The sequence below is a fragment of the Clavelina lepadiformis genome, chromosome 7 (genome assembly GCF_947623445.1).
Source record: "Clavelina lepadiformis chromosome 7, kaClaLepa1.1, whole genome shotgun sequence".
Lineage (NCBI taxonomy): Eukaryota > Metazoa > Chordata > Ascidiacea > Aplousobranchia > Clavelinidae > Clavelina > Clavelina lepadiformis.
Window position 1 is genome coordinate 20322872 of NC_135246.1, and position 22965 is coordinate 20345836.

Below are 22965 nucleotides of genomic sequence, written 5' to 3' on the forward strand. Positions count from 1 at the left end.
GCTGTCTCTGTAATGTTTCTTCAAATCAACACCAACTTCATAAAGTTTAATTGTTATATTGTCCGAATAGGTTGTATCGAATTAGAAATATTTACACCATCTTTCCACATTTAAACAAAGCTATAACTCAAATTCAGTAATGATTCCAATTCCGAATAATTCAGCAATAACTTCAATTCAGCAGAACAGAAAAAATACCCAAGATAAGAGAGGTACTAGCCAGTCCTGAAGGGACTAGCCCTCCAAGACTAGCCAGCCCGAGCAGAACGATTTCAACCAAGTTTAACCTTTTATATCATACACCTCAACCAATCAGCTAACGCCATGTTATATTTATCATTGCTACGTATATATGTGTAATATCTATTATTCTTCGTCATCCAAACATTTCATCAAGTACACTTCAAACTTTACGCCGTAAATACAAGGTACTTGAAATACTTATATCTGCGTCCAATATGTCGGTTTAGAATTCCTTGTTTAAATAAGAGCTTAGCACGAAATACGCAGCTTTGTAAACATTACATTATCTAAACTGGAGAAAATACAAAAACTCATGCAAAATGCCAAATTGTATAGATTATTGCAATTATTATCACGAACGCCACAACTCTATCCACTTCGGCCGGGTTCAATGCATTCTTGCGGTCCCAAAAGCTTTTGAAGTCGTTTATAACCTCGTCCCAGTTTAAGCAGTTAATTCGTTGCTGTAAAAAGTAGCGAGGATTTGTGTTAATCATTGCATGAGTTGTTTCAACTGTACAGTCAGTTTGTACTGTATGTATTTAGCGAAACTTACAATTGGGACGCTTTTCCGGCGGCGATCCATAGAATCAGCCATCTCCTTTGCCTCGGGTTGATCAGTGTGACACTTGCCACGTAAGTGTCTCACGAGGCCATTCCAAGAAGTCAGCCTTTTTTTGCAAAGTTCGCACTCAAAATCACCTTCTCCATAATACGGTTTATCGTGCACGACTTTGCAGTGGCGCGAGATATTCGAATTCATGACACCACAGTATCTACAACAATTACTACCACCATTATGTCGTTGGTCTTGGACATGTTTGGCTTTTGTTTTATTTTACACATAAAAATCAAATACAGCATTGAAAAGCTGAAAGTATTTTAAATTCGCTTCCATTTATACTTGAAAGCTGGCCGAAATTATAGTAGAACTTACGGACACTTTTTCTTCGGTATAATCCGTTTCTTTTTCTTCGGTTTTACATCACTTTGTTCTTTTGACCTGGAAAGAGTTTAATAAAATTTTGACTGTTTTTGGCAATTAGTTGAGAGGCCACAAGAAAACACAGGAATTAAAATTACTCTCTCAAGAGATTTTTGCGTGAAAGAAACTCTTTATTTGCTTATCTGCAGTTATGTTATGAAACAAATTTTAAATCAAACGCTTTCAAAGTGTACGTGTCAATGATGGTTTTCACAAAAGCTCTACTTACCCAGAAGGATTAATGGCCTCGTTTGCCATATCCTGTACAAACTCTCTGAAAAAGTACAATCGTTAGTATTTTCTGTTACAATTTGTTACACATAATTCGGCATACCTGGCACCCGTTTGAGTCGCAACCTTTTCGGCTTCGGTTATGCCACTTATTGACGGGATATCGTCAAGTTGGTCAAGTTCAAACTCGTATGGATCGCGTCTTTCTTCTTCTTGTCCCCCCTGCAGAAGTAGGATTAAACCGGTATGTTAAATTTTTGCCAGTAAAGTTGACATTGTCTTTATTATTTTATCGATAAAAGCAACCAACCCGATGCTTCCTCAAACGGATGCCAGACTGCTTTGGGTCCTTTTCTTCTTTACGATTCTTTCCTGCACAATTCTCTTCCCCTAGAAACGAATAGCAGACTATTTAACACACGTACATGGCTACATAAGTACGCACTCGATTCCACAAGCTAGTGTACATTACCTGATGTCACAAATTCAACCATCTCCATGTCTGTCATTTCGTTCATATTCATTTTCGTTAATTTGTTTTTTGATATTACCTGTGTAAATTAACTGATGCATTTACTTTGGCCACTTTTTAGCGAATTAGGGAAAAACATTACATGTCTTTGAGCCCTATCTGATCAAAGACTATGGCTAACAATTGAAAATAGCTAAAAAGACTGTAAAACTTTCGGGCCAAGCCACGTGTGTTCTTTCAGCCGCCTGGCAAGCTGTACATAAAACTGGTCTTCTAACAAAACCTGAAGCCTTATGTAGCCAGTTCTCACTTGATAATACGCTGCAGGAGATGAGAAGAAAAAATGACCCAATAAGGTCATATATGCTGCTGGGTTTGACAAAAGCATAAAATTTACAAAAGAAATGAGAAAATGGACGTCGCCAGCAAAGTCGCAACGGGATACAAGAAGAATTAATGATCCAGAAAGTTATCAATTTTACGGTCGTGAGTTTAGAACTGAAGAACCTAACAAAGGCGCTCTATAAAGAGATTGATTGAGTAAAATAATCGATTTTTCCTCGGGTAATTAAAAAGTGTGGAAAAAAGATACTGTAATAAGCAAACAATCAGAGACCCATGTTTTAAGGTTTTAATTAAATAAAAATAGGATACACATCTAAAAACAAACAAAAAGGTTAACAGCTAGGTTACAAAATAACACACGCCTTAATGTGATGTTTAGTTTATGTCACCCTAAACTCATTCATTCGTTATTCACCCTGGAAATGTTTTATTTATGCCCGGGCCACCAGCATTAGGTCTTATGCGACTACCCCAAGGTACAACAACTGTTTGTTGTTGCATTCACTAAGCGCGTTATACTTTTTATGAGTCGACCCGAACTCTATATAATCTATTATCGACCATTTAATAGCGCGAATTAGGTATGTGGAGTTACTATGTAATTCTCAAGGTGCATTGACTTTAAAGATTAAATCACTACGGACGTAACCGCCTTTCCGCCCTTTTCATTTAGGCTTAAACAGGTGTTTCAATTTTGTTAGTTTTTGGGTACTACCAGGCATGCATTCCTTGTTTCAGAAGCAGTGTGAAATCATTTCATGACAAATATATATAACAATGCTTTAAAGCGCATTATTAGACTTGATTACAAATTACTGTAGATCAATTGCATTGTTAAATTTACGTCTTCTTAATTCAAAAGGGAAAGATTATAAGTGTTTGTCCACGGCGCCGCCTACAGCAAAATCGGTAAATGTTTCCGCTGTGCTATCTGAAGTTATGTTTTAAAAACTTGTTCTCCTGATAAACGACCAGAACTCAGAGTCATATTGAACATTGTTGATTTGATTTCATCCAATTCATCACATTATGTTGCGTCATGTAGCTGCATGGGAAAAAAGTTACGCCTAATTAGATCTCGCGGTAGATTTGGAATTTTTAGTTCTCTCTGGGGAATGAAGATTTTACCGTTTTGACTATACCAAAAAATTAGTCGCATTTCATTGGCTTCGACTGTAATGATTAATGATTGGAATTGACGTGGAATTCGAAAAAGAAAAAAAGGCAAGTTTGAACAAAATTTAGTTAAACTAAACCATAGCATGGGTTAATTATCACTACCAAATCTTTCGGTTAAGATGAGTATAAAAACATTCCCTGTACGTTGAAAAATGTTTTTTAGTGTTATTCAAACACAGGTAGGCAGAGATCATAAGGACATTTTATCAAGTTACTGAAATAAACAAGGATAATGCAGAAAAAGCGATTAACAAAGGTGGGATAAACATGGAAAAGACGCGACACACAACACAGAGCATGACGTTTCTTCCAGCAAATCGGCGCAAATATTTTATTTGATAAACTTTAACGTAAACGAATTATTGCAGTTTATGTTGGCGATGCTTTCATTTGGATAAACCACAAGTTTCACGAAAAGCGGACCTTGAGATGCCAAAGGATAAGTGAATTTTTAAAAGTGAATATTTCGGTTCTTCTGTTGCTGCAATCTAATTATCGTTGCCTAAATATTAAATCCATTTCAAAACTGGATCCATTTCGGACAGAAAACGAAAATTACAAAGAATCAACATCATTTTCGTGACGTCAAATGTAACCATTTGTCAAAAAGCCACTAATCGACGGATTTAAAATGGTCGCAATCCCAACGATTATATTGCAATTATTTTGAAAATCTGTTGCACGAAAACATTAAAAATTGGCATCCTTCCACTCACCTACAAGATTAAGCCTTAGTCTTTTTGTATTGAGCAAGAAATCGCGAAACATTAATTGGAAAATTTTTAAACAAACTAGAGGCTTCCAGCTACCGAACGAGCACATATACTTGTAACAATCAAAAAACTTTCCAAGTAAAGCTTTTTATTTTGCTCTAGTTTATTTCGTTATGTAATCATTGGCCGAAATATGAAAATATTTCTAATTGACTTTTCTGACAAAGTTAATTGAAAATTGCTCTTCCGAGAATATACAACGTTGTAACTTAGCTTGTAGCCGGCAGGTATATTATCATTTATAAAAACTACGAAACAAATTTAAAATACATTTCAATTGACAATTGGCAACGAAAAACTCCTAACCCTGACCCGGAAAGTTAAACTTGTCACGAAATCTTTAATTTTTAAATTAAAGACGTGAAACCTAAGACAAACCGTGATTGTTGTGCCGGCAACGTTGGTACCAATTTTTGTTACGATAGACTGTGACATAAACGAATTGTTGCAGTTTATGTTGGCGATGCTTTTATTTCGATAAACTACAAGTTTCTCGTATAGCGGACCTTGAGATGCCAAACAAAAAGTGAATTTTTAAAAGTGCATATTTCGCTTCTTCTGTTGCTGCAATCTAATTGTCTTTGCATAAATATTAAAACCATTTCGAAACTGAACCCATTTCGGACAGAAAACGAAAATTATAAAGGCTTAACTTAATTTTCGTGACGTCATAAGTAACTATTTGTCAAAAAGAAATTAATCCACGGATTGAAAATGGTCGCAATCCCAACGATTATATTGCAATTATTTAGGAAACATCTTGCACGAGAGAATTACAAAATGGCAAGCGATTGAGGCTGCTTTGTCTTTCCACTCACCTACAAGATTAAGCCGTAGTCTTTTTGTATTGAGCAAAAAATCGCGGAAATTTAACTGCAAACTTTTCAAACAATCTTGACATTTCCAGCTATTAAATATGCGCTTAAGCTCGCAATAAGCGAACAATTTACCAATTAAACCTTTTCATTTTGCTCTAGTTTATTCCGTTAAGGCCTTACTGGCAGAAATATGACAAAACTGCTTATTGTTTTTCCGGCAAAGTTGAGTGGAAAAGAAGTTTGGTTTGTAGCCAACAGGTGTATTCTTACTTAAGAGAAATTCTGGAGCTATTTTAAAAGACATTACAATTGACATATGACAATACAAACGTTCGACCTAGTTGCTGATAAATGAACTTTTGAGAAACAGATATTTTTTTATGCATAGACCTCATAGATGACTGAAAGCATGATTGTGTCGGTAGCAACGTCTTTTAAATTCTTAAACAAGTTTATACTGCCTTTTTATCATTTGGCTACCGATGGTAACCTTTTGCTATTTAAAAATGGCTACTTCGAGTTACCAATTGCTAAATAGGGTTAACAAATGGCTGCTGAGTGTAACCATTTGCTAAATAGGGTTAACAAATGGATACTGAGTATAACCATTTGCTAAATAGGATTAACAATTGGCTTCTGACCGTAACCATTTGCTGAATAGGGTTAAGCAGGAGTTTCATATTCTTGAGATTAATCAGAGGTAGTAAACTGTTTATTAAAATGTCAAGCTATTAAGTGCAAATTGTTAATACCGATAAATCATTTTTAACTTAAAGACGTCATAATTATCACAAAGCGTGATTGTTGTGCGGGCAACGTCCGGGCAATTTTTTCTGTTGATAAACGCTAACATAAACGAATTATTGCAGTTTATGTTGGTGATGCTTTCATTTCAATAAACCACAAGTTTATTAAGTTATATTATTTATATATTTATTTATTAAGTTATTAGTTATTAAACCACAAGTTTATTAACTGTAACCATTTGCTAAATAGGCTCAACATTTGGCTACCCATGGTAACCTTTTGCTATTTACAAATGGCTACTTCCAGTTACCAATTGCTGATGAGAGTTAACAAATGGCTACTGATTTTTTCTGTTGATAAACGCTAACATAAACGAATTATTGCAGTTTATGTTGGCGATGCTTTCATTTGGATAAACCACAAGTTTCATGTATATCGGACCTTGAGATGTTGTACGCATACGAAATTTTTAAAAGTGAATATTTCGGTTCTTCTGTTGCTGCAATGAAATTTTCTTACGATGAATATTAAATCCATTTCAAAGCTGGACCCACTACAAACAGGAAACGAAAATTACAAAGGATTAACTTAAATTTCGTGACGTCACACGTAACCATTTGTGAAATGGCGGGTTTTCGAGGAACTTAAAATGGTCGCAATCCCAACGATTATATTTCAATCATTTTGGCAATCTGTTGCACGAGAGAATTAAAAATTAGCATGTAATTGAGGCTGCTTCATCCTTCCACTCACCTACAAGATTAATCCTTGATATTTTTGTATTGAGCAAGAAATCGCAAAACATTAATTGGAAAATTTTTAAACAAACTAGAGGCTTCCAGCAACCAAACGAGCACACATACTTTTAACAATCACAAAACTTACCAAGTAAAGCTTTTTGGTTTGCTCTAGTTTATTTCGTTATGTAATGATTGGCCGAAATATGAAAATATTTCTAATTGACTTTTCTGGCAAGGTTAATTGAAAAATGCACTTCCGAGAATAACGAACATTGCTTTGCGATTTGTAGCCAACAGGACTTTTATCATTTATGAAAAACTACCATACAAATTTGAAAAACATTACAATTGACAATTGGCAACGAAAAAGTCCTAACTTTGACCCGGAAAATTAAACTTGCCACGAAATCTTTAATTTTAAAAGTAAAGACGTGAAAGTTAACAAAAATCGTGATTATTGTACCGTTAACGTCTGTACCATTTTCTGTTCCGATAGACTGTGACATAAACGAATTATTGAAGTTTATGTTGACGATGCTTTTATTTCGATAAAACCACAAGTTTCTCGTATAGCGGACCTTGACATGTCAAACGAAAAGTCAATTTTTAAAAGTGATTATTTCGGTTCTTCTTTTGCTGCAATCTAATTGTCTTTGCGTAAATATTAAAACCATTCCGAAACTAGACCCATTTCGGACAGAAATCGAAAATTATAAAGGATTAACTTAATTTTCGTGACGTCATAAGTAACCATTTGTCAAAAAGAAATTAATCCACGGATTGAAAATGGTCGCAATCCCAACGATTATATTGCAATTATTTAGGAAACATCTTGCGGGAGAGAATTACAAAATGACAAACGATTGAGGCTGATTTATCCTTCCACTCACCTACAAGATTAAGCCTTAGTCTTTTTGTATTGAGCGAAAAATCGCGGAAATTTAACTGCAAACTTTTCAAACAATCTTGACAAGCCATGGCAACTCCGCTACCAAAACCATTGTTTCGGCATAAAACTGCAAGATGCAATCGACCAGGTATGGTGTTTTCGAAATGCCTGCCTTTCGGCAGCGTTTTCGAAAATGTAGCGTTTACACTTTCGCACTTGTTGGTGGTTTTACCTGAACGGATTTTACCCAAAATCCGTTGATTGAAGTATTTGGCAACGGTCTGTAGGCAAAGCGTTTTTGATTCGTCATTTAGTACAAGACCTACTTTGTTATTGTTCCATAACCGTGGTCGCGATTTACCACGGCAAACGAAAGAAAACCGTCGACATTCATTCGCTGTGATCATCTTGCAGGCCGGCTAAAACAGCTTCTGTTGCGTTGTTTAGCAGACTTGTCACAGTTTTAATATCCTTTTCACGTGCTTTTCGATGCAGGCTTCGTACTGAGCAAACAACCTCGACTGGAAATGGATGGCAAACTTCTTTCGCGAACGTGCTTTCATCGCGCTGTTAGTGTCTTCTTTTGGAAAGAACTTACCCATGCGAAGCTTTCGAAAACGCCGACCAAGGAATGGAAAAGTATGGACACAGCTTGTCTCACATGTTACCGGTTGTTCTCGAGTTGATTGCATTTGCTTGGAAAAGCCGTTAAAAACGTTTAAATCGTTGTCAGTTGTGAGAACGTTAACGACCAAGCCATCACCTTGTAAATCTTTAAAAATGTTTAAATCTTTGGCAAGGTTCTCCCCTAGGTCGCGCTCCATGTTGCCTTACAAAACCGAAATAAATACGATCGCAGTTTTTATTTTATCAGTAGGTGTGTCTTGTCTATGTTAGTGCTAGACGTCGTCTTCCTACGACTTTCCTGCGAGCGCTCCTAAGATAATCTGGCAACTCGCATAAAATCGCCTTTTTGCGAGATCCTGCTGGCGTATTGTTGAATTATAATCTTGTTCCAGGCTTCCTGCGTTTCGCCATGTCGTACACAACGCATAGATTTTCAATGGGACTAAATTACTTGTGGCTGGTCCAGAATTTTAACCTTAATTGATGTCCTTTAACCAATTAAGGATGTCTGTGCTCTAATCTCCACCTAGCAGTTAGTGTAAATTTGCTCTGTTTGATAAACGTTCGAGCTCTTTTGGATAAAGATGACAAATCTTTCGCGCATGCTGCACTTTCAGTTGGTATGTACTAATGCAAGCGTCTTTAACCTCAGACAGTTGGATTAAAAAACTCCCCTATAAGGGGTCACTTCCCAATACAAAGACAATTTTGAGCCGGCAACACTTTGATTATTACGTGTTCGCACTCAATGCGTCATATTAAAAAAAGTAAGAAGTTTTCCGGTCCAATGCGCATGTGACGTCGATGCGGAGTAAATTTTTGTTGTTTTGGCGACAGCTGGTTCCAGGTTTAGGCTAAGTTGTACATTTTTTGAGGGTTTGATTTTTTGCTTTTTTGGAATATTTGTGCTAAATTTTAAGTTCAAAACTTGCTGTAAAGTTTAGGTAGCTGTTATAGAAAACTGAGTACATGGATTTTGTCCAAATTAATACTGCGGACAGACATAACCTAGATCTCGTTGCAAGCCAAAATTCAGAATAGGTTTATGATGTGGAATTGCGACAGGAGCGTCTTGATTTAATGTACTTTGCATTGAAAAGCCTATCTCTTTGAATTCGGATATGACCCCTTAAAGGAAGCATTTACTGTGAAGAACCGCGGTTTATGGAGCCACTCAAAATTTTGCTACTCGAAACAATTGCAGTGTTTTGGGGCGCGTTTAGACGTTTCCAAACGGGACAGAAGAAGCTGTTTCTCTAAAAATCAAATGATTCTTCGGGACACAATAGGGATTCTTTTTAGGTCACACGATTGCCAAAAGGTCTCCGGTCGTTTCTTGTCCTTAAATTGCGCGATTCTAATTTCATTGTGACGTGCACAATATATAGAAAATGACACCCCATTGCTTTTCGATACAATAATTCCGGTAACAAGCGCTTATTTATCACGCACGAGAAATGGAAACCTGAATTCATTAGGGTGTCTCCTGCTATTTTGAAGAAATTTGTTTTGTTTTCTACATTTAGCCACTGCTGTTACCGACGCCAGTCAATAGCATTCCCTCGATTAATTTGAACAGTCTTTCTCCACCCGATCAGCGTCGATTTCGTCCAGAGATTCGCACCAAGACTGAGTCTTCCGTGCAAGGTTAGTTTCAACATCATTGCCCAACATAAAGTTTCAAATTGAAACGTGTCTATACGTAAAAAAATAAAAAAAGCACCAGGCAGGAACAACGTGGCTTGTTTTTTTCAGTTGTTGCGTGACGTTTACAGCGTTTATATTGATGTACCGTTATATCATGCAAGCAGCAGGCGAACATCTATGCGAACGCAAAATGGAGCCACACTCCAACAGCTTGGTTAGATCAAACAAATCATACAACCGCCAATGCCACAAAGAGGGATACGGCAAACTATGTGATAGAGCTGATGGCGGCGTCCAACTTCGGCTCACGTCTCTGACAAACGTTGAAGAAAGAAAGTCGTCTTCAGAGGTAATTCGTGCAGTTGTTATTTGATTGTGACGTATAACAATTTTCTAATATGGTTTGCTTTTGACTTTTCAAACAGCTCCCGCGAGAGCTTACCTTGGACGAAAATAGCTTGCATTATCAGTTTATCACTCGCCGACGTCCCCTTCGTGATTACCTGTTTTGCCGCATATATAGCAATTGTTAACGTTCAGCAGCCTGGCGTAAGTAATAAGTTGGCCCGGAATGAAGGCAAGGTCTTCGGAAGATGACTAAGAGCGTATTCTTGTATATTCCTTACGGGTTCGCGAGCCTTTGAGAAAAGGATTCCACCTTTGATAAAGACATTGTTTTGTCGCTGCTATCATTTAACACACAGATGCCGACCTGAAGTTTTTAAGACTAGCAAACGATTACCCACGAAATTCCTGCAGTTCTTTTTAGGCAGTCCATTTACTAAAGATATAAAATTATTGCGGAAAAATCTAGTATGATAATAATTAAAACTTAACCGCATAAAACGATTACATAATGCGTTACGTGAATTACCCTCATTTTAGTATAAATCATGATCAATGAACTGCGGTTTGGACTTAGTGACGTATACCTCATTGTTGTTCATTTATACGCTTATAGCAGTGCAACAACTCGATTATATATTTCGCATGAGCGTCAAGTGCTTTCAGAACGTCCCCTAATCGTATTGTTTGTTTCCTAAGTGTTGGCTTGGTGTAATCTATAAATACACCACAGCCGTAGGGAATTTCATTTTCATTACATTGTTTGAAAATTTTTGTCCCAGGAAATTTTATTGTTTTTTTGCATGGCCTCTAGTAAAGCTATGAGTGTCATTGTAACATTGTTGGCTGACGTCCAATTATAGTCACATTTTTGGAGCTTTAGGTTCAATCAAAGAATCTTAACCGTTTTAAATTTCGTAGTGTTGAAAATTAAGACTTCCGTGCAGTGATAGGACTATACAGAATGTTATTAAAAGAAGTAAGTGTTTCCAACCAACCAACCTTAATATCACTCCTTACACAAAAAGTCCGCTTAATAGATAAGACGCAGTTTAATGGAAGGTACGGAAACCTGGCAATTATGCTACTTTTAAAGTCGTGAAGTAACCACCACATTTGAATAAGTAAGCAACGACCAAACAAATACCGACACCCACGTAAGTTGGTACGTATAATGATGTATTGTGGGCCTGTTAATGGGTAATAAAACAAGCTCTTCACTGCCGACCTGTAGGACGCTGGCCTTGACGAAATTTGGATAAGTTTCCTTGACGTATCGACCGCCGATTGTTTTTTGTGAACATATGCCTGTCACATTTCCATGTACTTACTTTTTATTACACAATCGTGTACACGGATTTAGTTTCCGTCCTTAGAAGAGACGGTGCATTATCGGCGGAGGAAAAATATTTCGCATTGAACAGGAGCGCGCCTTCATTGATAGACAAACAATTTGCTGAATGAAACATTGCTTTACATCCCGAGGAAACAGAGATTCGATTCACTTGCCTATCTCCCCATACAAAGAGCACTTTTGATAGGTCTTCATGTTATTGTCGATGTCGCGAATCCTGACAGGCTATGTTTGAGATCATGTAATCGAAATTTATGGGACATATTGGTAAATACGTTTCCTTGTCAATAGACGGAAGTGAAAACAAGTCACCCCATTCCATTCAAATCTTTCTTATCGCATGAACGTTCCTTTCAAAGGATTTGTTTCAAGATATAAATGTCCCAGTTACGTGTAATCTTATATATGAGTACACCGATCGGCACATAAGGGTATTTGGCGTTAATTTTTTCCTGCATTCATGGAAGATATTCCCTGCCTTATTGTATGGGCCATCATTTCTTTGCCAGGCCACCTGTCGTCATTGAACGTAGCGAAAGTCATGACTTTAAAAGCAACTTTGCCATAGATGCAATTTACTTCAGTGACTAAGAAGTACAAAAAGCAATCAGTAATTAACTGTTCAATTTATCAAATTGTCGATTGAAACGAACATTATCGCCACGTCCACTGCTTTGCTCTAATGGCTCTCCCGAGACAAGCCTAATGTTTATAATTTCCATTTCCAATTGCCATAGTTATGTGCAAACATTAACAAATAAATGGCCTTAAATTCTTTATTGAACTTTGTTGCTGTAATCTGTTCCGCAGTTTTTTTGATTTTTTGTGTTTTAACATATTTTTGACTTGTCTCAGAGACATACGAGTACAAGTGACCAATAATTAATAACACGTGATCTCAAAGACTAATCTGTAAGTTACGTTGTTTGCGATTACTTGTAGGCTTGATCAATACTATATAATACAGCAGAACATCAAGTTACGCCCCACACTGTCATAATTCGTGACCATCTTAATGCAGTGAAGTTACTGATATGGAGCTACAACCGATAAAAAAATACAAATTGCGCACAACTTATTTGCCACTCGAGCTGTTCAGATCAGATTTATAAATAACATTTGCCTTCTTACACCATTACAGGCCGCTGACGACAATACCTTAACAATGCAAACAATCTTGTAATCTTAAACGCAATGTTCATAATGAGAATTTTCTCATCTTGTTTATCGTGCTGTGATAATTATGACACTAACCAGGACAGTTTTACTGTCACCGCCGTCCAGACAACAAAGCCACTTAAGACATTTATCCAAACTATTTGCAAACGGTAATGGAATTTGGGCAGATATCATGCGTTCTTGAAGTCGACAATAGTAATGAGTCAAGGTATCATATATTGCTGAATTTCCCGTCTTTGATTGTTGTCACTGCAAACGGAGCCCATTTAATTAAGACATTTTTAATCCCGTTTCCACTTGCTTTATTAGTTATTTTGGTTTAGTTCCAACTTCAGTACTACATTGTTTGTTTCATTATTTTTCAAGGATGGTCCGATTAATCTTACGCGTAAGGCGTCGTCGTCAAGCATCGAGCCATCAACTTACTGTATGTCGTCACCTTCGAGTGACGTCAACGATAAAGGTAAAATTAAATGAATAACAAAACTTTTCGTTACAATACAGTGTGTCATTGCCTATGCCCTATAGGCTATAATTGGTTATTTAGAAATTAATATCTACCATTTGTCATAAAGTCCTTTTTGCTAACCATAAATAAAAATCAGCAAAACGTATATCTTAAACCGACAATGACACACACTGTTGTGGTAGGAAAAAGTATTAGTCAAACAAAATAAAATGCATATTTCCGTCTCTGGAGCAAATTATTTTTGTAATTATTTCATTTGAAATTCACCGTCAGCAGCTTTTTTTCGACAGGATTTGTTTAGTTAAAGTGATTAATTAATCGGAAGTATTCATTACGGATTAAAAGCATTAAAGTTCACGAATGTGAACTTAAAACCGGATTTTGATGTCAGAAATAAAACGCCGGATCTCAGATAGAACCAGGCTTGACTGTTTTTCATCTCCCATTATAATACTGGTGTTGTCAAAAACGCGAAGTCCTTCATGACTTTTAATGTTGAATAAGCCATTCTGTCACGATACCGCGTGTGAATCCAGTGAGATAAAGCCAGAAGTTGAGCACCGGGTCATTTTGCCGACTATTATGCTCAAGCACGCCATCTTGGGATTAGATTTATTTCCCCTCTACGTTATAATTTATCTCCCGTGTAAGCACAAAAAGGTGAATGTCCGTTTCTCTGTTTCGTGTCATTGGCATTTGAAGCATTATTTATGTTTTAAGCAACAGCACTTTGCTTCACTGGACGTACTGTATTGCAATTTAACGAGCTGACTTTTTGAATTTTTCAGACAGGTCCCACCCATCACTGTGTTCTAAGAAACGACGAGCTTCTACTGACGAGGTATATTAATTAACACGTCCACAAAGCACGTTGGTGATGCCATCTTTAGCTATAAAGTTATGCTAACTCTACCTCAAAATGCTCTATAGCTGACTTTAAACTCCATCTCATCTTTACAGACTGAAGCAGTAGAAAGCAAACAAAGTTACCTGGGTTAACAACGGTAAGTTGTTAACCGTTAACAACGGTAAGTAACAGAACGTATTGCAGGGCCTACACTAGGGTTATGACTTAAAAAAAAATTTTAAATTTTGTGTGTCCTGTAGTTACAAATGATGAACTTTTATGTCCTGATTTGAAAACTCACAAAGTTAAGACTGTTTAACAAAAAACTCCCGCACCAAATTTTTCCAGTTTTCAATGTGATATATATATATATAAATCGACTAATTTGAATTTGACTGACACAATTTCAATTGCGAAGATTTGAAATTTTATTTTGGTAAATTGTGATTGCACAGATTAAATTATTCATATCATGTTCTTGTTTACAGTCAAAGATTAATATAAGTATAAATGATTAATAATTTCTTTTGTAGATATATACTATATATATCGAGTAATTTGAATTTGCCTGACATAATTTCAATTGCGAAGATTTGAAATTTTATTTTGGTAAATTGTGTGAGCAGTTATAAGAGATGACAACAATGCAAAGCTAAAATTAAAATCAATTATGAAAGAAGAGAATAATTTCTGTTTACACTTTGATGGAAAAATGATTGGCAAACATGAATATCAGGTAGTATGCTTGAAAAGTCCATCAAGATAAATCAAACTGGGTGTTCTAAAATGCGAAAGTGGAACAGCTCAAGATATTTTCAGCAGCCTAGAAAACCTACTAGTGTCACGAGAGTATTTTTATACACCGTTTTTATATCCATCACGTTATACACCGTTTTTATATCCATCACGTTATACACCGTTTTTATTCGCATTGTATTTCTTTATATGCATGTTCACGATATGCCGTGTTTTACTTGTTTATACTCGTGACGTCTCAGATCGTTAGCCCGAGGGCCCAATTGGTAATGTATTTAGCGTCCCACGGGGAATCCTTAGTCGCGTGGAATTTGTTTTGTGGTAATGTTGCGCTCGGCTGTGTGGTGCTGAGCTAGTGTAAAATCAGTCTACGTGAGGTTTTAATAAAGAGAACACGTTTGTTTTTATTTAAGAAAGACTCGTAAAAATAAGAGAGTCTGGCTGATTGACTAGCCGTTAAAGCGGGGAGCTTACCTGGCCAGAAAAAGTTTGGTTACACTAGATGAATATGATGCATGGAAAAAATTGAAAATGATCATATGTGACACAACATCTGTTAATACTGGACGGCTGAATGGCGTTGTTGTGAAACTGCAAAATGCAATGATCAGCAAGGGTTTTGATAAACCACAGTATATTGGTTGCCAACATCATATTCTTGATAGAGTCTTAAAGCATGTATTATAGTTCTTCAATCCAACGTCTTCAACAAAACCAACTCCCAACTACAAATTTGTAGATGATGTGGTGAAACACTACGAAAACTTGCAGCAATCATACAAGCCAGAAATTGAGATGGAAATGGTTGAAAACCCAGGATGGAGGATGATTTTAAGTTTCTCTTTGAGTTGTGCAGAGCATTCCGCTTCTTCAAAGGAAATGGTAGATTTCCACTAATCAAATGGCATGAATTTACATCTCTACACAATGCTAGATGGAATTCAAGAGCCATTTATGCTATGATTGCCTACTTCCTCATCCATAGATGGAGATTAACTCTGGAGATATCATGCTCATTCATTGCAAATGCGTGGCAGGAAGCCTCGTTTTACATTGCAAATGCGCGGCAGGAAACCTACAAAACGCATCACGCTTTTCTGGAATAACAGTTTTATGTACTGCTGTTCAGTTTGCCAGCCAGCTGAAGGGACACACGTGGCTTGGACCGAAAGTTTTACAGTTTTTTAACCATTTTCAATTTAGAAATAGTCGTTGGTCAGATAACCATTTTCTAAATAGGGTTAACAAATGTCTACTGAGTGTAACCATTTTATAAATAGGATTGGGGTTAGTTATAATTCGCACGGGTACAAACGTAAGTTTTGTAAGTTATAATTCGCACGGGTACAAATATGCACGAAGTAACTATTACCAAATGTATCTCGCAACGTATACGGGTATCAAATTGCACGAAGTAACAATTACCAAATGTATCTCGCAGCGTATACGGGTATCAAATTGCACGAAGTAAAAATTACCAAATGTATCTCGCAACGTATACGGGTATCAAATTGCCTTTGTTTGTGATCCTGGAATTGATCTGGGCTGTGGTCAACTAGTTCAAAAATTCTGAATATATCTGGCCTGGCTTTTTGTCGACCAAATAAATCGCATCTGCTCGCGTGTTTGTTTTATTTAATCATTGTCCATTCATTCATGATAAAAGACTTCTATGACGTCATAAATTTATTAATTACCTTTCAGTTTCAATAAACACAGAATGCTACTTCGTGCGACAGCCTTAACAACACGGTGGTGGCCGGCACAAAGCAAGTGGTTGTCCAGTGCTACATCGCCAATTATGACGAAATATTTATGGTTTTTACGAATTTTTGCAGCGCTTTCTGACGTAAAATAACACTACGTAACACAATTTTTGTTTGGCTACTTTTTTAATGCCCCTTTACGTATTTATGGATGCTGAGTTCAAAAATCCAGTTGGTTTTTTCGTACCATCGTTACTTTTTGAGATATTTAAACTTTGATATAGCTGTAAGTATAGCAAATTGTATTATACTCTTGCAGTAGATTTTAACTCCACATCAAGGTTCCGTTTGGTTTATTAAACACAAAAACCAGTGTAAAACCGTTAATAAGAAAGGCTTGAAAATAAATGTAACATAGTTTTGTCAAACAGTAAGAGTCGTTCAAAAATGTACTTTTCAGCGAGCTTTTCTTTTATGACGACTCCTGTCTAACCTTACTAAAGACCAAATGTAGTCTCCCATCATTGCCCTGTCCCAGCAATCTTTATATAGTTTTTCCATTGGCTCAATATCTTGATGAAATCTCTCACCATGCTCCTCACTGAAGTCACCTAGATTTTCTTGAAAAAAAATCCAGATGAGAACATAAAAAATGAAGTTTGACAGACATGTGACAACTTATGTTCCGGTAACTTTTAATAAGTTTCTTCACCAACTCTATGTAATTTCTGTCACTTTTATTTCCCAAAAATCCATCAACCACACCTCGAAATGCGACGACATAGACATCCAACAAAACGAGGATATTTTTTTCTTGTTTTTTTATTATATTTGTGCGTTTCACAACAACAACCGTTCCCAAGGTAATATATTTATTAAGAGTTTTGCAAGCATTAGTGCGCAGTTATTGAATAGCTTGCAGTTGTGGCGGTGCAAATCGGAAAACCGGTGGCTTGGACATCATATTAGAGCGTACATCGGTGGATGACCCAGATCTACTCCGGAAACTGGGGTCGTGGGTTTGAGGCTATCTTTTGAGAAATCGGGACTGAATACATATGAGGCATCGGTAACTCCATTTGCAAGCGGGAAAGCTGAACAACACATTGGCATCATGAACGGTTTTGGTAGCAGCAAACTGCTTTTAAGTTATATGCCAAACCATTACCGTGTGGGACTGGCAATCAATATGATTTCTTCTGGCACTGAACAAGATCACTCCCAGTCAAAAATTATGTAGGTTTTATCTATGGGCTTTACATGGCTACGAAGTAGCATGTAAACTGTCATTCATGTGTTTAAAATTTAAACACAATTTTACTTCTTCAAACATGTTAAAGTGTTTAATTATGTGTTTAAGTGTATAGATTTTGTTAATTTGACAAAATTTAAACACTTTATGGATTAAACACCACAATCCATGACACGTTTAATAATGATTTATGCCTATTCTACACTTTTTCCAGGCTTTAGGCGTTTAAATGTTAAACACATAACACAAAGATTACAAAATGTGTCAAACAAAAAGGTGTTTAGGAGGAATGTGTTTATTTTGATGAGTTTTATTGAATTATATCTTATACTATACTTTAAGTTGCTTTAGAAAGAATCTATCAAAAACAGTTCGGTACTATATGCTTTAGACTTGTTCGCATTACCCAATTACACGAGCTATTGTTCAGTATAAATTTGTATCTCGGACTCAATTCTTAGGTTTAAAGTTGGAAAATGGAATAAAAAGTTGGCAACTTGAAGTCGTTTTAAAAATTTTCCTGTATGGAGTGGCTGAACACTAAATTGTATTGTTCAGGCCTTACTGTAGGCTATATTTCAAAGGGGTGAAAGGGGCCTTGGCCACCCCGCCTCCATATTTTGTGTCTATAGGTTTCTACATCGGGTGGCGGTGTCTTAAAACCAACAATTTGTATAGTTCTCTTTATAATCTCATGAAATATTTGACCCCCCCAATTTTTTTCCGGCTACGCCACTGGCTGTGATTGGTTTTCAAGTAAAGCCATTCACCCAGGAATGGAGGGTGAAAAAACAATTACCATACTTTGCCCATCAAAGTTTAAAATTACTCGGGCATGGCCTAACGTGGGCGTTCTCTTCTCGTCGTTTGATTGAAAGGTAAATGACAAGCGTTCACCATCAGTTAGTGGAACGTCTGAATAACGTTTGTTCATATAATGTAGAATGTGTATCTGAAAATAGTAGGTTATAACTATTTATTCCATGTTTAAATAACTCAAAATCTAAAATATTAAAATAAAAAAAACTTTCATAACATTACATTAAACGTATTTTTTTTACATTAGAACAAGCAATTGTTGTTTTTATTTGTTTTTTATTCAGCAAGTTTACCATTTCAAAATTATTTTAAGTTCTATGAAATAATATGTTAAGTTCTACCATTGTCAAAAATGTGGGCGCGCATTTCCTCCTTCAGGCAGCTACAAGCTATCTCTAAAATCTGAATCCTCTTTTCAGCTAATCAGCTTACATAAAGACAGCGAATTGTTTTATGATGTTTCGTAGGGCTGTAGCTTATTGTCCCAGTTTATTTTCTGTAGCCTATATAGGTAGCCTGGTGTAACGTATTTGGCTGTATGGTTCAGGTTTGTTACTGCAAGCTAGGCCTATATTCCATGCAGGCAGAAAGGTTTACAGAGTTACAGACAATAACAAATAGGCCTACTTATAGCATGTTTTCGATACCCGGTGGTGCCATACCGTTTTAATGCTCTTGGGCAAGGCATTGGCCTTCGGTAAGCATTTGATTTTGATAATTTAGTAGTAAGAAAATTATTGTAATAATTGTAATGATAAATTTCCTACATTATAAAATATTTTTGTACGCAGTAGGCTATAACAGTCTATACTAAGCTGTTTCTTCAGGCGTTTTCTGTAGAAAGTTATTGGAAAAGCTTAGAAACTTATGTTGAAGAGAAGCCATCCACCTGTGCCATCACATAGTAAACAACCCTCATCATTAGGTTTCCTTCAGCTACAAAGACTGGCAGGTGATGCAGAATTATATATTTTTGATCCACATGACATTTATATTATTAACAATATTGAGTTAATTTTAAAATATACTGTGCATGCCAAAAAGTGTTGCTTCAGTGTTGGATTGGCTTAGCACCAGGTTCAAACAATGCGGACTTATTGCAAATGTCCAGTGTTACTACTTTTGTAATGTTCTTGGGTAAGGCATTATTAATCTTTACTCTTCTGGTACCGGTAAGCAGTGTCAGGGTTGGTCAATACGTTATAAAATTCAATTTATAAACAAATGAAAATTGAGTTTTTGTGGAAAACTGCAGAGAGTGGAGGAATCATTGCCGAGTCCGAGTCTTCTAAAGACGTTCCTTAGGCCAAGAAGAAAGATTCTGATACCTTATCAAAAAGCTTAAATAATAATTACATCTCACTACTGTTTTAAAAGCTATATTGTTTAGTTTTATATTTGTAATCACTGTAGATTCAGAATGGACAAAAAAGGCTACTGAAGTTATTAGACAACATTTAGAAAAAGAAGAATCAGAATGGGAATACGGTCTACTAAAACAGGTATTTAAGACCAATGTCTGTCTTTCACCAAGAAGCAATTAGTTTAATGTAAAGATGGATGCATTAGTGGAATCATTGAAAATTTTTCATTATTAGGACAAATGTCTTTTGTCAGTGTTTGAAAGAAACTATGATAAGGTGTTTTAGATTTTGATGCATTTTTAAGAGAATACAGTTGTAGATCATGTTTAGAGGCTGCAACATGGTTATTGATATGATGATAACTTATGCAGATTGAGGAAAAATTCAGAAACGTTTATCAATTTGATTACAATACGATTTAAGAGGCTTGCGTAAGCATGCTAACCACACTAGACAACAAATGTGACAGCAATGTTGAGCGGCAATGCCATGAGACTAAGGTGAGCAATCTGAGCATTCATCCAGCAATTAACAAAAATCTAATTTGGTTGTTTGTGTATTAGTTTATTGCTTTGTTGAGGAATAATGTGTTCAGATCTTGAGACACTTAATATATATTGAGGGAAAAATAGAGTCATTATTATTAATAGTGTAAAAATCTAACAAAACTTTTGACATAGGATCCATCATCAGAGAAAAAACTTAATCTCTTTTTGAGGTCACAAAAACAACTTTGGCCGACCCGCAAAACAAATCTTTTTCATGCAATGCAGACTGTTAATGTGAGTTGTAGTTGCTTTACAGAACAATTGAACAGAACATGCGGCTTTACAGAACAATTTGTATACATTGACATTTTTGTTTTAATTTTTTAGGCATCACGGATTACTTTAAACTCCAGAAAGAAAATACCGCCAAGTTTGCTTGTTTCTTACAACGAAGCCGGAACCATGAAAACATTCATTGTTGCTGATTCAATCCACGTCAGATGTAACAACGATGCAACTTGTCGGTTGTTATTATGCTTAGCAATTGCAATACCCAAAGGTTTACCCTATTTTGGGTTTTTTACAAGCTCATCTCTTGAAGGATAGTCTGTCTGGTTATCTTATCATAAGTCCTCCAAATACGTCTTCTTTGAGAAGTATGTGAACAATATGAACATAGAACATTATGAGTAATGATTTTACACTAAACTTATTGCAGCAATTATTATTACTCACGGGTGCCGGAAGAGGAAGGGCAGAGAGGACATCGCCCCCTTTTCTTTCTTTATTTTCCAAAATGACATTCAAAAAGTGTCCTTTTTTCGGATTTTGCCCCCTGCCAAAAATAATTCCGGCGCCCGTGATTGTACCTGCCTTGTTTCTGTTGCGCTGCTGTAATAAACGCTATTTTGGAAATTTTGACTGCCAAGTGACAATACGCATAAAATAGTAAACACCTAGTTAGTAAACACGTACAACATTTAAACATAAACACCAAAGATAATAAACACCTAGTTAGAAAACACGTACAACATTTAAACACAAAACAGAATAAACATGTGCGATTTAAACATGTAACCATTTTAGGCGTTTCTTTTTGGCCTCACTTTTCGTGTTTAATTAAATGTTTAACAAAATAACAGTGTATGGCTTATGTGTGGGCTTACTAAGGAATGGCCAAATCATTAAATGCCAAACAAGGGCCATACATGGCTTTTGTCTGTGAAAATGCAAAAACATTTTTATTTGACTATATCTACTTCATCCTGATAACAATTGCAGTGTTTGTTGCATTTCATTATCGTATAGTTCAATATTTCTGTATAAATTTTCTCAAAACCTTTGCCTAACTTCATGTGCGAAAAATGCTGCAGTTTGTAGTTTTTAAAAGCTGAAATAGAAGCAATCAGTGTATTATTATTTTATAAAGCAATTGATGAAAGATATCTTTCATTTAAATTCAAAACGTATACACATTTACGGTTACGAAATTGCTGTTTTGATAATAACGTTTAAGAAAAATTAGAAGTCAGTAATTTATTGAACTTTTAAAAACCCAAATAATAAGATGTTAATTGGCAATCAGTCTATTCATACGTTTAAATCAATGTCATTATAACACAATATCTCAAATAAACAAGCTCTACGAGTCTACGGGACCAGTTGGTAGTGCTATTATTCTTAAATTATCGTCACTTACCCGGAGTTTGTTCTCGAATAAAGAGGAATCGCGTTGTGTGGTTGCGTCACGTTGCTATGGAGATCCCACGCGTTGACGCTCTGGTACATTACGGGATGCATGCGCATGAAGTTGAGACTGCGGACGGATAATTTGCTTGGATCGCTCGCACAGCTGGAAATGAAAAAATACGTCATAATTACTAACCCTTGTGCATAGCACGATGATCAAATATTACGTCAAAAACGACTTTTATGAGACGTCATAATAATGTATGATGTACCTGGCCAGGTGAGGTTCGGAGTAGTTGTCCTGCTGAGCCCAGTATTGTGCACTGGTCTTTGCATCGGCGAATTTCTCATAAAATGCGCCGTTCCTGGAAGCTTCAATGTCCGGCAGAGAGAATGCGCAAATGGCCGATGCAGGGATGCTGTTGCTGCGAGGAGGAGCGAGAATTCAATGTGGTGTGGTTAAGCTTGGGTTATGCTGCCGGGTGCCTTCATACTAGTTCGAGGTTTGTGAATATTCAGCCCTATGCTAACCCACCTGGGCGTGTTCATGAGAGCGAAAACCATCTTTGTCTTCCCGACCTTGTACAACTTGTCCAACGTCACCAGCTCAGTGACGTCACTAAGCTCGTTGAAGTAGAACGGCGGTTGTCCTGGCAACGAGCAGTTCAGTCTCGCTTTGAAGAATGACGAGAACTGATTCCTCAAATTGCGCCATCCACCGTCGTGCTTGCAAACTTGACCGATGCGTGTGTAAACTTGCTGTAGGGAAAACATTAATTTAACTTTCCCGCCAATTTTAAATTACTGCCTATTATATGAAGTAATTTAATGTACCTCTGATTTATCCTCGACGGAGATCTCGGTAAAAACGAATAAACTTTGTTCAAAGACATGCCGCCGTCGACGAATTTAATGAAATGGGGGGCTGGAAAATAACAACCATTATTTATGGTCATTAACTGGCAATTAGTTGCTATTTATTAACGAACACCAAGCATTAA

The 22965-nt window shown here is 36.4% G+C and overlaps 4 protein-coding genes across 6 annotated transcripts; 2 read left to right on the forward strand and 2 right to left on the reverse strand.

Moving 5' to 3' along the window:
- Positions 1–1120: 1120 nt before the first annotated feature.
- LOC143465804 (uncharacterized) lies at positions 1121–2004 on the reverse strand. Its single transcript, XM_076964284.1, has 5 exons — positions 1932–2004; positions 1770–1849; positions 1563–1681; positions 1458–1502; positions 1121–1246 (listed from the first exon to the last, which is right to left on the reverse strand). Exons 1-5 carry the CDS (start codon positions 1981–1983, stop codon positions 1177–1179), a joined length of 366 nt encoding a protein of 121 aa, XP_076820399.1. The 5' UTR covers positions 1984–2004; the 3' UTR covers positions 1121–1176.
- A 7564-nt stretch (positions 2005–9568) lies between these two features.
- Positions 9569–15543, forward strand: LOC143466231 (uncharacterized). The gene is made up of 5 exons (XM_076964865.1): positions 9569–9696; positions 9861–10045; positions 12941–13037; positions 13832–13884; positions 15334–15543. The coding sequence occupies exons 2-5, from the start codon at positions 9887–9889 to the stop codon at positions 15541–15543; spliced, it is 519 nt and encodes a 172-aa protein (XP_076820980.1). The 5' UTR covers positions 9569–9696; positions 9861–9886.
- Positions 15544–18101: 2558 nt separating this feature from the next.
- On the forward strand, positions 18102–20883 carry LOC143466093 (uncharacterized). 3 transcript variants are annotated; one of them, XM_076964703.1, is made up of 6 exons: positions 18102–19120; positions 19251–19375; positions 19837–19925; positions 20159–20287; positions 20468–20569; positions 20663–20883. In XM_076964703.1, the coding sequence occupies exons 4-6, from the start codon at positions 20225–20227 to the stop codon at positions 20879–20881; spliced, it is 384 nt and encodes a 127-aa protein (XP_076820818.1). In that variant the 5' UTR covers positions 18102–19120; positions 19251–19375; positions 19837–19925; positions 20159–20224; the 3' UTR covers positions 20882–20883. The 3 variants fall into 3 exon arrangements, with proteins under 3 accessions (XP_076820818.1, XP_076820817.1, XP_076820816.1); XM_076964702.1 differs by having other exon boundaries at positions 18102–19375; positions 20118–20287; XM_076964701.1 differs by having other exon boundaries at positions 18102–19375.
- Positions 20884–22205: 1322 nt separating this feature from the next.
- On the reverse strand, positions 22206–22882 carry LOC143466232 (semaphorin-1A-like). Its single transcript, XM_076964866.1, has 3 exons — positions 22799–22882; positions 22500–22723; positions 22206–22389 (listed from the first exon to the last, which is right to left on the reverse strand). Exons 2-3 carry the CDS (start codon positions 22526–22528, stop codon positions 22206–22208), a joined length of 213 nt encoding a protein of 70 aa, XP_076820981.1. The 5' UTR covers positions 22529–22723; positions 22799–22882.
- Positions 22883–22965: the final 83 nt, after the last annotated feature.

Excerpts from the sequence above, each read along its gene's own strand:
- LOC143466232 (XM_076964866.1), bottom strand. The coding sequence starts at position 22,528 with ATGGTTTTCGCTCTCATGAACACGCCCAG. Across the intron at positions 22,390-22,499 it reads GCTCTCATGAACACGCCCAG|CAACAGCATCCCTGCATCGG; the intron begins GTGGGTTAGCAT and ends TCCTCCTCGCAG.
- LOC143466093 (XM_076964702.1), top strand. The coding sequence starts at position 20,225 with ATGCTAACCACACTAGACAACAAATGTGACAGCAATGTTGAGCGGCAA. Across the intron at positions 20,288-20,467 it reads GGCAATGCCATGAGACTAAG|GATCCATCATCAGAGAAAAA; the intron begins GTGAGCAATCTG and ends CTTTTGACATAG. Across the intron at positions 20,570-20,662 it reads ATGCAATGCAGACTGTTAAT|GCATCACGGATTACTTTAAA; the intron begins GTGAGTTGTAGT and ends TTAATTTTTTAG.
- LOC143466231 (XM_076964865.1), top strand. The coding sequence starts at position 9,887 with ATGGAGCCACACTCCAACAGCTTGGTTAGATCAAACAAATCATACAAC. Across the intron at positions 10,046-12,940 it reads AAAGAAAGTCGTCTTCAGAG|GATGGTCCGATTAATCTTAC; the intron begins GTAATTCGTGCA and ends TTATTTTTCAAG. Across the intron at positions 13,885-15,333 it reads GACGAGCTTCTACTGACGAG|TTCTTCAATCCAACGTCTTC; the intron begins GTATATTAATTA and ends CATGTATTATAG.
- LOC143465804 (XM_076964284.1), bottom strand. The coding sequence starts at position 1,983 with ATGAATATGAACGAAATGACAGACATGGAGATGGTTGAATTTGTGACA. Across the intron at positions 1,850-1,931 it reads GGTTGAATTTGTGACATCAG|GGGAAGAGAATTGTGCAGGA; the intron begins GTAATGTACACT and ends ATTCGTTTCTAG. Across the intron at positions 1,247-1,457 it reads GAGGCCATTAATCCTTCTGG|GTCAAAAGAACAAAGTGATG; the intron begins GTAAGTAGAGCT and ends AACTCTTTCCAG.